At 35.2% G+C, this 13,159-nt stretch overlaps 2 protein-coding genes across 2 annotated transcripts in view; one reads left to right on the top strand and one right to left on the bottom strand.

Moving 5' to 3' along the window:
- LOC123320877 (synaptotagmin-7) overlaps nucleotides 1–13,159 on the top strand; it is a 419,223-nt gene that overhangs the window by 65,714 nt on the left and 340,350 nt on the right. The window lies entirely within an intron of this gene.
- Nucleotides 104–838, bottom strand: LOC123320887. The gene is made up of 2 exons (XM_044908371.1): nucleotides 680–838; nucleotides 104–477 (listed from the first exon to the last, which is right to left on the bottom strand). The coding sequence occupies exons 1-2, from the start codon at nucleotides 812–814 to the stop codon at nucleotides 304–306; spliced, it is 309 nt and encodes a 102-aa protein (XP_044764306.1). The 5' UTR covers nucleotides 815–838; the 3' UTR covers nucleotides 104–303.

Below are 13,159 nucleotides of genomic sequence, written 5' to 3'. Positions count from 1 at the left end.
TATTTTACTACTCTCTCATTCACATGATATTAAACATAATAAACTAGACTCATCTGGCTCACGAAAGGAAATTGAAATGTTTCAAAAATATAAAACTCAGTAAAACAATCACATAAAATTTATTCATCGTGTAAATAAAAATATAAAAATATATTTTATTCACAATAAGAAAATCGACTCGTCATGATTTTAAATATACACAACAAATCAAAACACTCAATGCAGAATGGAACACGTATACATTTTTGATATATATCGTTTCTGTTCTGTTTTCCTAACCTATATCGAGAAAAATTTCAAGATCTATATGATGGGCAAATAATGAAGAAGTAGCCTATATGTAATGTAACCGATGATTGGTAAAGCTGCATCTTGTATTGGAGCGACGCTTAGCACCAATACAGTCACGACTCCCACGTCAGTTAATATTTCTACGTAATTTCGAACAGCAGCCTCTATATCAAGTAGATTATTGACCTGCAAAAAAAAGAAAATTAGAGCTTTAAACGAATGGATGTTGAAAAATAGAATGATTGTTTTCACTATATTCTATGTTGAAATATACGTTCAAATATTTCTGATCATATTTGAAAGTAGGTATCATTAACGAAGAAAAACAAAATTTTCTTGAGGTTATGAGTTCTGCAAGTAAAATGAGTGTGATGAACAATTAACTCACTACATTCACTTCTGATATATTCATTGCAATAGGCTTTCCTTTGAACAATAAATTTTCTTCGTTTCGAAGAGATGAATACTGATGATTAATTGACAATATCATATGAGACATCCTCTTGATAATCTTTAGGTACATATGTTAATGAAGAACAAAGAAATACGAACTGAACAGCAACACAGAACTACGATTTTCTCATTTCGAAGTCACCTATAAAATTCAGAATTTTTTTTCCTCGAAATATTTCATGATGCAATGAGCGAAGATTAATTAAAGTTCCGCTTTTCATTTACGAGGATGTATTGATATCTAGTTAGCCTAGACCAGCTCCATGCATATAAAAATATTGCGTTACCATAGAAACGAACAATCAATAGGATTGTCAGTGTGAATTTTGAGGTCAAAAAAGTAAACCAGAGTTACGCAATAGATTAAAAGAAAGAAGATGTCCACCGAAATTGTGAAAATCGAAAAATTGGAGTATCCAGCCATCATCAAGTACCTGTATTTAAAAGGGTTAAAAGGAAATCAGATTTACGAAGATATGCTTAATACCCTTGGTGATCAATGTCCTTCTTAGCGAACGTGAAAAATTGGACTGCAAGCTTCAAAACATGTAAATTTTTCATTGAAGATGACCGATCGGGAAGGCCAGTTTCTGTGTCAGTCCCCGAAAATATCGATGCAGTTCATGACATGATTTTATCAGACCGACGAATTGGGCTATAACGGATATCTGAAGCACTGCAGATTTCATATAAACGCGTTCATCATATAATTCACGTCAGTTTGGACATAAGAAAAATTGCTGCAAAATGGATCCCCAAATGTTTGAATATTGACCAAAAGCGTGCAAGGGTAGAAGCATCGCGTTCGATCTGTGCTCGATTTTAAAACGATGTAGACTTCTTAAATTGTTAATATAGATGAGACTTGAGTACATTTCTACGATCCAGAAACAAAGCAACAGTCCATGGAATGGCGACACTCTAGTTCTCCAAGACCTAAGAAGTTTTGTGTCCAAAAATCTGCTGGCAAAGTTCTTGCTTCAGATTTTTGGGATTGCCATGGAGTAAACATGATTAATTTTTTAGATAAGGGTAGAACAATAACCGGAGATTACTATTCGACACACACAAATCTCATGTTGTAAAAAATAGTGATTTAGGGTTCGAATTACTAGAACACCCCCCTTATTCACTAGATTTGGCTCCATCCGACTATCATCTGTTTCCTCAACTGAACAGTCTCAAATATTCTTCCAACGTTGAGATAATAAAAGCTGTGGAAGTGTGGTTCGCAGAGCAAGAATAAACATTTATACTGTTATATAGAGTGCGAGTCTCTCACTTGGAATAAATTCGGTAGTTTAGTTGCGAGTTTTTTATGTAACAAAATGTCATACCTACAACGTGTTGAAAATTTGAAATATAACATCATGGATAATTTTTTAATTCGCCATAAAAGAGACGGGAATGTTACATCACATCGTTACTCAACAATTTTTGTTACTTTTATGTAAAATTTATGTCACTTCAATATAACTGTGTTTGCTGAAGCGATGTTTGTTCCGAAAAAATGCAGTTCGTTTATTTGAGCATGTGTCGAGTGCAACGAGTTTTTTTATGAATAAAGAAGATATTGAGTCTGAAGGAGATACTTTAAAACTTCATAAATGGTTGGCTACTATAAATGAACATTTTTTTGACTTCACCAGGATCAGCGGAATTTGAAGAGTTTTCGTATTCCATCTTCTGTTCCACAGATATATGCACATCACTGTTGGAATTGAACCGAAGTGGGGGTTTGAACCTGTCCGAATAACTTTTAATTTTGAATCCATTCGGCATGGATAACATGGAAGCCAGGAAAATGAAATTTTCCCTAGAACTTTGCCCATTATCAGCTCTCCTCTGTTCGCCAAAGGAATATTGGACGTAACGAGATCTCCCAGGTCGACGACCATGATGACTTTTATATATTATTCAGTCCACTCCTGATAGGACGCGTGCGGAATTCACAAGTACCCGAATCTGGATCCACATTAATGAGGATGGAACCTAAATTAGGTTACAGCGATCTGAAATTCAGAACACGTTACACTTTCTTCTGTCTGCGATGGGCTTCCGGCTTGCTCCACACATCAGCAGGACTAAATTATCAACTTCTGAGTCAATTAGAAGGAACTCTCATCTTGAGTTCCGTATGAAGAGAATTCGAGGATTTTAATCTTGTGTCTTGCATCCTCAGAATGTGGCCGTTCCATTTGAGTCAGACCCTCGTTACTTGATTCTCAATTGTTATACAACTCGCACGCTGCAAGACTTCTGCATTTTAAACTTTATGGAATCATCTGATGTGCATTATTTGTCTTAGTTGACGTTGTTGCGTTTGTCAAGCTGTTTAATCTGTCGCCTGTAGGGCTTCCAGATTTCGGTTCCGTAAAGAAGCGTTGGGAGGACCAGTGCTTTGTAAACAACTGTCTTGGTCTTCAGATTGAGGTCGTGATTTTGAAACACTCTATCCTTTAGCTTCCAGAATGCCCGTGATGCCGAATTGATACGGTTTTGTATTTCCGTGTCTAGGTTAGCTCTAGTACTTATGAAGCTTCCCAAGTATTTGAGCTGCTCGACCTGTTCTAGGGTTTCATTCTCCAGGCTGATATCTGTTTGAAGGCTTCTGGCGAACTAACTAGGATTTTGGTTTTGTCGATATTGAGTCTAAGGCCTAAAGCTATTGTTCCGCGATAAACTTTGTTCGGGTTCTTGCTCTGAGGCGCTCCAGGTTAAACAGGCCTCCATCAAATCTGAATATTTTTCAAACTTGCAGGCATAATCATGTCAGCAATTATCGAGACAGCCTGTATGTGGCCAATCCCTGGAAGATTCCACCAGAGAATTTCTCTTCCGGATTTCCTCTTCTCCAACAACTTTTCCCATGGGTGCATTCTTCTTTACCACTGAAAGGTTTTGAGCCATAGTATGTGTCCCATTTCTTTTTTCTATTAATTATATGTTTGTTCGATTGCTCTTATGAATTAGTTTGTACTTTTATGCATCAACTTCAACTACTGTTGTATCAGATGTTTTACCAATGTTCGACCTGTGAAAACATTATGTAATACAATTCATCAGTAAAACTGTCTCTATCTCTCTTTCTGACTTGTTGTTGCCTTCAATTGCCTTCCATGGCCGAGAATCCGGACTGGAAAAATTTTATTCTTCTGGCCTATTACGCTGCGTTTTCTTCGGCACTTCCATATCAGCATTGACTCGATGACATAGGAGCCCAATGCTTTGATAGCAGCTTGATTTATCAGAAGGGACCACTGTATCTTGATGGTTTCCTTACAGGATTATATCTGCAAATCTATGGATTGAAAGTATTTCTGCCTGAAAGACTCGAGCAGAAGCCTAAGTATAGTGGGCAAAAAATTTCATTTTTAGTTCTCACAAACTATTTTTTTATTTGAAAAATTACTTTTGCCGAATAAAACTCTGTTTAAGAGATGTGTTGTGTCGCAGGATGGCACAGCTTATTAGAAAACAAGAAGTTTCAGTGGATTTCTAAGCCATTAGAACTGCAGTCTTAGATTATATTTCAGAAGGAATTGAAATTTGTAATGATAAACTTGAACGAATATCTCATTCCTTGCTTATAGTAATACAATACAGATATCAGAATCTAATTTCGATTCCAATCATTTCAACCAACACCTGGGAAGCTACAACTGATATTCTCGCCCCTTTTCCCAGACGTACACAGTAATTATTACCAGGAAAAACAATAGTCGTTCTTCCATTGTTTACCCCGGATCGTTAACCATGCAATGTGATCTGTTTTTCGAATGGAAACAAAGGATAAACAAGGCTTCACCTCCAGTTGAAATTAAATTTCATGTTTCCCTCAGGTTTTTTCTCCCAATCGTGGACATCGATAAACAATGTGGTTATTTTTTTAACCTACGTCGAGTTGGCGTCCAGAAAGTTCTTTATAGTCTCGAAAACAACTTTATCATTTTTCTCCTCAGAACCGCCTTCGTGTAGCAGGCAGATTTATTTTATTGAAGGTCGATTCCTGCCGGCAAAATTCACCGACTCGTTTCCGCTATATGAACCGAAAATCGACTCTGCGGAGCAAACTGTATCGATTTGGATCGTTTCAAGTTCAGGTGAACTTTAAATGGTACAATAAATCTGCGATGTCAAAGATCCCCCTTTTGGAATCGACCGAGTTGTGTGGAATGGTCGACATCGATATTGCGAGGGGGTTCGTATCAATAGGGGAAGGTTTGGTGGATTCTTCGAAAACCCACCTATTATATACTTAGTGATATTATACAGAAAACACACAGTTACAGTTTTGATATTTCAGTTATATATGGGGAGTCCGGAAAAGTTGAACCCCCTTTTAGTCTGAAGCCACTTAAATTGTATCTGTAAATGGTAGCAACTCAGTTTTTTGCCTGAAGATATCTTGCCCAAATAGGTAACGATGGATAACAGTAGAGAGATGGTGAGATGAACATTTTGAGTAGGTAGAACAATTCGTTCTTTAAAAACCGAAAATTTGGGGGCGAGAGAGACTTAACCATAAGTTTGTTTATCAGAAAAAACATTGAAAGAAAACAATTCCCAATGACCAACGTTTGTCTATGTCAAGGTCAGATGTATCTGCTTCTGAAATACATACATATTTTCTATTTCAGAGTCACTCACCTATTTACGATATGTTTCTTACTTTTTTGAACCTTTGTTTATTTTTTATATTTATTTCTATTTCGAATTTTCTTTTTTTTAAGCAAACTATTGACTCAGTGCGGGAAATTTGGACCACTGATTATGTCTCCCGACCACAGCATAGGTAAAGTCTCTTGTACTCCCTTTCAGTCTATTCAACAGATGTTTCCTTTTACAATTATTATTAAAAACGCTCATCGTTTGCAAAACGATATTAATCAACGAAAGCAATAAAACTGAATAACACCACGCACCTATTGAACTTTTCAGACAGTGTAACAAACAAAAATTATTCAATTTATCACATCCTAACAACAAAATCACGTTCAACCCTCTCACTCCAGAACTGTTCTGATGGCGGCCAAAATGGAGCCGCCACTAGTTGTGCCTTGTTTTGAGTATGTCGCAAGCTATTTACGATACCGGTAACGCGAAATTTGAATTGAAATATTTGAGGTGCTTCAAGTCTCCTACCTGAGCAAGTCTCCTGGAAACAAAGCACGGCGTTGAGAAACGGTTTTCTGGGTTTGCACGCCAGGCAGAAGTCGTACTTCCAGCGAAAAGAACCCCAAAAGGATAAGGGAAAAGGGTGCACGATTATTTACCATTCTGGTTTCTGCTTTCAACGGGTGTACACTCCAGCCAGAAAAAATCGCACTCCCAGAAGTGATAAAGATAGGAGAAAATGCATATTCGTTTGCCCCTCTAGTTTTTGTTTCCAACGGGTTTGCACGCCATCCAGAAAACCTTACTCCCAGAAGTGGTAGAACTATAGGTAAGATATTATCAAGTTCACCAATAAAAACCCAACTCGAAGAAAAACAAAGAAGGCAAATACAATGAAATGTTGAAAAAGAAGTTAAAGATAAGGAAGGTACAACCAATATGAAAAGAGTACAAAAGAGACACGATCAAAAGAAAAAGAACTCAGAAATTCAACACAGGTTACAAAAAAAATGAAAAAGACTAATTTTACTGCATAATGTGCTACAAAAGGTATTGTAAACTCTGGGCACGTGTAAAACGAATTGCTGGCCGAAAAATCAGTTGATGCGTGTGTGATATGTGCCTTTTCTGATATTCTCATTTCATGAAGTTTCCGGTAAACAGGAACCACAGTATTTTTGATTTTGTTGATATTTTTTGGAAACCGTTGATTTTTTACTACCTAGTTTCATTACTCAGTGGAGAACGAGTAAGTATTATTGCATAGAGCGTAGAGCGGTTTCAATTTTGCCTCTGAAAAGTGACGAAAATTATATTCAGTATATCTTTGTTTGAACTTTTCACATGATAATAAATTAAACTGACCGAAAACCGAAAATCTCTTCATTAATCCCCTTACTAACAATACCTCCTGGATCAATGGATCCATTAGCAAACTTCAATAACTTCCCCGAAATCCGGCAAAAAAATCAGACATCACTCTGAAGTTACAACCGTTCTCATCTTTTCAGAAACTTCCGCATTTTATCCTTTATAACTATAACCGAGCCTGATGAACATCGATCGTCCATTTAAACTAATGAAACTGAAAATCCTCTCTGCAGATTCTATAGAGAAACCCATGTTTGGATCCATAAACTTTCGTTTCCGACCTTCACAGGGCTTGAAATAACCGATGTGCTAACAGGAGTTGATGCAGAAGACCGTTGGGATCTTTCACGCAAGGGATCATGTGGAATTCGGGTGTAGGTTGAGTGTTTGCGTAAATTTAAGTTCCCTCGAAGGGTCAGGGAGAACTTTATTGAGTAAGGCATCAACGTTTATGGTCTTAATAGAACGAATGTGTATGCAATGTCACAGTGTGACTGAAAAGGGATGGTCTAGATTGGGACCATATTTGGCCAAATCCTATTTTTCAAAATCGGGGGTGTTATGATTTTGTAAAAAAGAGTAGTGAACTGTATGACAAGATAATTGAGTTGAAAATGGTATAAAAAGATTTATTGTATATCGTTCACAATCATAAAATGAATAAGTCACCTGCATGAAGCTAATACAGTAATAAAACATTTACTCAGAGAGTCATTATTCAACTAAAGGCAGAGATAATCCAGAGCAGTTCAAATGAGAAATCACTTGAGGTCAGATGTAGTCTTTGAGGAGTTCAATAGATTCAAAATTAACACAGCGTTTACAGTGACAGAGCAATCAATAAAAATTGATTGCGATAGCCTCTTTATTCCATCAGAAAAACAGAAGCTTAGAATAATGAATTTTAATGAGAAAACCGAGTAGTAACAGTGAAATAGGCCAAAAGGTGAAACTACATTGTCTAAGGCTGATCATTAATGAGATATCACTACATTAAATAATAATATAATAATAATATAATAATAAGCCATTTATTTCCTACAGGAAGAACCCAATTACAGGAAATGTATAAAAATTGAACATTAAAGCAATATGAACTGAACCCAGAAAAAAAAAAAAAAAAAAACTCACAACCGATCATTACACCACTCGATGGTAACAAAGAAAACTCAGTCTACTGTTCACACTCCAAACTGCATAAAAGTACTTCAATAATACTTAAATGTGAGTTAACCAATAATTAAAATTTTACAATGAGCAGAACATGAATCTTACAAGTTAAATGAGAAGAGCAAAATTAATTAATCTGAGTGCTAAAATAATGTAAATCATATGAGAAGGGCAAGAATATTGAAATGAAATGAGATGATCAAGAAAAATTAATTGAATGAGAAGACCAATCTTAGTTGATCTGAGAAGAACAAAAAGAGTATTGGATTTGATTACAAATCAATTAATTAATATACATTTACATTTACATTTACACAGACGGACTATTCACGAGTAAGCACGATCAGAACGTCCATCAGAAAAACAGAAGATACAATTCATAATTTATGAGAGGTACATATCGAGAGTAATAATGAGGGAAACCACTAGTCGTTGGTTTCGAGAAGTACAGAAGGCTGAAAACTAACATGTATATCGCACAAGATGGATGAACGTGAGAATGTACCTTGAGAGTACAAGTTACAATGAGTAGATCATATCAATTGAGAGTGCACGATTACCAGAGCAGGCCTTCCAGGGTGGGGCCAGGGACGAGAGTGAGTCAACCTGTACCATGGTTAACCATTGATCATTGAACCATAGTTGAGAAGTTCACATCGTGTTCTGAAGGAAAACTACTAAATCCAGAGTCCATCCTGGAGAACATGAGGATTCATTCATCTGAAACTCGACAACTGTAATTAGTCATATGTACGTAAAAGGTGAAAATCAGTGTTGTCTTGAAAACTGAAATAAACTGAATGAAATGATCATGAGAAGACAATAAATCAGTATTCATTATCAATGAGAAGAAGTGAGAAAAATTGAATTCTGATGCTACATATTCATTTCCATGTGAGAAAATCTAGGGAGGTCGAATATATAGTTGAGACTCGAGAAAAAGTGTGAATTGAGCAGTAAAAAATGAAAATCAACAAAATTTTTTGTAGACTTTTTATAGTCTAGCACGTGGACGCATTTCATTCATAATGAAATCATGAAAAGTATAATAGGTACATGGAAATGGATTAATTCATAATTTTGAGAAGACTGAATGTATATTACCTTTTGAGTAGAACAATTTATCACCAGAATTTAATGATAATACTAGAAAAAGAATTACTCAAATGAGGTGAACAGAGAAGTTTTGCAACGAAAGCGAGAGTCAATTCACTAAACTAAAACTATAAAACCATCTCAGTCAATGTGAAATTGAGTTGTTAATTCCGAGAAAAATCATTTATTTTTGCCTACAGTGGTACTATATCATTTTATTGTGACTTATTTTTGAGGCCAATGGACACGAAAAGGTAGATTTTGCCTTCTAGTAATTATTTCATGAAAAAGATTAATGTAGAAAATAACGTGCTCTAGAACATCGCCAAAATGCCTCCTGAAAGATGCCTTCTCAACTGCCATTTATGGAAAGGTTCAGCTTCATTTCTGCTTCAGCTAAGTAAACTTCATCTTCATCATCCCTGAAAAGAACTAACGAACCAAAACTTCTCCAAATCCGAATAACGAATAGCTGCGAAAGAAGTTGATTTTCTTCCGTACGTAAACTCCAGAAATTTGACCTCCCCCTCAGATATCCCGTTTCCAAATATATTGATGCTATGAAATGGGACCACCAGATCGACTTATATAAGACTTTCTCGGAGTTCTCGCTAGTTGTGAAAATATTGGATTATCAAACTTTCATAACTCACACATCGGAAAGCAGAAAAAATTGCACCATTACTGGTTTTTCTTCCAGAAACGTGGATCCTCCAGGATATATATAAAATGAGGTTTTATGAACACTACTTGTTTATTTTAAATTATTTTCAAGTATACATGTCTTCATTATTATTTATTATTTAATTTTAGTGACTTTTAACTGTTTTATGTTCTCTATACATTTTATATCTATCTTATATATTTTATATCTATCTTATTCATATTTATTTCAACTTCTACTCATTGGAGTATTTTTGGTTTACAATTACAACTCTAAATTTTACCAGCCAGATTTATGCACATCATTAAGGTCCTCATGAGCATCTTTCCCATAAATGGAGTAATTTGGTTTCAGGAAAGTACACTCAGAAGAACAACTATTGAAAATAATTATAAAGAAGTAAGCAACAGAAAGGTCTTGAATTACTAGACGTTGCCAGAGTATTCGACAGAGCACAGCAAATATTTTTCATTTAAACTCCCCAAGAAAATATATATAATTATATAGGTTGAGTCTTTGACTTTGACTTGTACAAATATTAAATTGGGCTTCAACTGAATACAACTTTGTTGAAAAGATCCATGTAGTGTCACATAGATTCAGCTAGTTATTCTGAACGTAATTTTGCTTCATCCAGAGGGGGCACAGCTAATTATGAAAACTTAAAATGGCTTCAACATGTATCGACAAAAACGGCATAGGTAAAAAAGTGTTTTTCTTACCTTGAGAATATACTGTTAAAATATTTGTACGTGTCAAAGACTCACCCTGTATAGTACATCCACAGTTATATCAAATGAAAGAAAGTGATTTGGGAATTGAATATCAGCAATAACCAAAAGAGTTTTCGTTATCACAGACAATAAATATTCTGTATATTTCGTATTTATCACAGCGCTGATCTGAAAAACCACGAATCCGATCGAATTGTTGTCTCAAGGTAGTGAAACCGCAGAGGTTTCAGTTAATATGGGAATAAAGTTACAGAGTAATACTCTTAAACCATGTTATGTTTCTTCCTATGGAGTCCCAGCAGCTTTGAAAAGTTATTTATGATTATGGCGACGTCAATGGCAACATATTACCCTACTTAGTTCTTCGGTCTGTTTGTTCGGCAGACATCGGAATCATTTTATGTACACCCAACTATCACTGTCGTATATTACAGAGAGGAAGTTGCGCTGGTTTGGAGGTTTATTTGTTCTTTTTGTTCTATTTAAGATGGTGTGAAATATAGGTTGGAGATCCGATATTAAATTCATGTTGCTCTTCAAATACACCAGAAACGATTTATGGCCCCTTTATTTGGGATGCTTTAAAATTTCAGATTAGGCTGGAAATGGTTTATATCAATAATAGAATATTAATTGTTTCCTTCCCCTGAAACTTATTTACCTACAACATTAATAATTCCCTACTCTCTAGAGAAACTTATGAATTGAAGAATTGAAGGAAACAAGAGACCTAGAAAATGTTCATGGACACATTGACCTACAAAGTACAAGGCTATATTTGGCGATCCATATTCATCAATCACACTTACTAAGCTTTCATCAGCAATACCGTGTCGGTGTTGAATTAATGCTTGTGTTTCAGCGCTAATAAACTTTTTGATCAATAGCTCATACTTCACTAGACGTCAACGATCCACAAACCATTCTGATGGAACTGTTAATTCACCACTCAGGCCTACACACGTGGTAGTTCATTAATTGGATAATTTGAAATGAATGTCCTTCTATTAAGTTCTTCCCTACTGGTTTTATGAGCTTTGGGGCAATTTAAGGTACTCCCTTCATAAAAAGTGAGACAATGGATCATAATTAAAGTTCTTTATAGACAGTCTTTATCGACTGTTCATCGATAAACCCAATTGCTTATCCAAAAACTTGTTTCGATCAAAATTTTTCTTCGCTACTGTCATCAAACTTGCAGCCATAGTTTCAATGACACATTAATTTTCTCTAACTCATTATCGGGAGTTGTAACCATATGGAAACATTAATTTCAAATAACAATATAGCCAGTTCCCTGAATATTTCACCCGAATCATTGAACTCTATGGGAACTGGAATGGCTTCGTAGGTAGCAAAATTCATCGGAAATGGTGACCGAGAGAGAGGGAAGAAGTAGAGCAACCTTTCTCTCTCTAGCGTGTTTTTGTTTACACTATTATAACCTAAATTTAAATGTCATTTTCGTAGATAAATTTTAAATTACATTGTTTAATGTCTTTTTGTCAGTATTTTAGTAAAAATCATGGTGAAAACTTGTTTAGAAGCCATATACTTCCGATTTACATTCCTAAGAAACTCGAAAAATGTCTATATATCAAGTCAAGTTAGCTGTTGAACAGAATTTCTTGTGCTTTTTCAAAGCTTAAATATAGTTTTTTGGTGAGTGTTTTTTAAGTCTATGTGTTTCCCAGAGTGACCAAAGTGGTTTTTGCAGTAACAAAAAACGTTTTGAATAAGAAGAATTTCATAACAACAATGGTCCAGTATTGTGTTGGAAACGGATGCCATAATGCAGGGGACATAAATATAATATAATATTTTTTCTGTGAAGTGTTGGTATCACATAAACCAATCCATCCTGAACAGTTTTACAGAAGTGAGAATCCACAAAAAGAGAGAAGCAGTAAATAATTAGGAATTATGCCTTATGCTTTTCATTTTTTTAGGTTCCCTCTCCGAAAACCTTTTACTTTACAACTTTGGACCAAAGCTACAGGAAGGAAAAATTGGTATCCGTAGAAATACATTTGCAGAAAAAAATTTGCAGTCCCCCACAGGAAACATTTCTTGGCAGTTTGTCAAGGAATTAGAAAAAGTTCAAATGGAGGAAGGTCTAAGGTTGGCTAATTCCCTCTCATCTCAGCATATCAATTATAAAAATAGAATTATGAATGTCAGATTAGCTACTCAAACAATGAGTAATGGGGTAGCAGATGCTATGGAATCTTAATGTGTAAATGTAAGAACTTACAATTCAAAGATAGTGCCGCTACCGTTGAATTCATTAGAAAAATTGATAGAGTGTTTGACATTCTTAATTCTAGAAATCTGTTCCGGAGAGGGTTTAAAGCTCCAATTAGATCTTTTTCCCTGAGGTATGTTGAGGAAATTTTCAGTGAAACTATAGAATATTAAGAATCATTGGAAATTGATGATACCAACATTCTTTTTCACTATCGAAAGACATTCGCTTTAGGATTTATTTCGACCATGAAGAGTGCACTAGGGCTAGTGTAGAATGTTCCATCAATCAAAGTTAATGAATGATGAACTTCATGGGGATCCTCTACTATTCGTCAGAAAATGACTAAATTAATTTTATTTAATAATTGTTAAGCAAATGTAACATTTTTGTCCCAATTATGTTAAATAAAAATATTTCAGCAATTTTGTTCTTTACTTTTTGATATGATTCCTTTTATATATTGAACTATTTGGAATATTTAAAATCTCTCGCACTGACACCAGGGACGACTGTCTC

This window comes from Coccinella septempunctata, chromosome 9 (assembly GCF_907165205.1).
Source record: "Coccinella septempunctata chromosome 9, icCocSept1.1, whole genome shotgun sequence".
NCBI lineage: Eukaryota > Metazoa > Arthropoda > Insecta > Coleoptera > Coccinellidae > Coccinella > Coccinella septempunctata.
The sequence above is the reverse complement of the archived record's forward strand: the minus strand, read 5'-3'. Positions and strand labels throughout refer to the sequence as shown.

Excerpts from the sequence above, each read along its gene's own strand:
- LOC123320887 (XM_044908371.1), bottom strand. The coding sequence starts at position 814 with ATGTACCTAAAGATTATCAAGAGGATGTCTCATATGATATTGTCAATT. Across the intron at positions 478-679 it reads ATATATCAGAAGTGAATGTA|GTCAATAATCTACTTGATAT; the intron begins GTGAGTTAATTG and ends TTTTTTTTGCAG.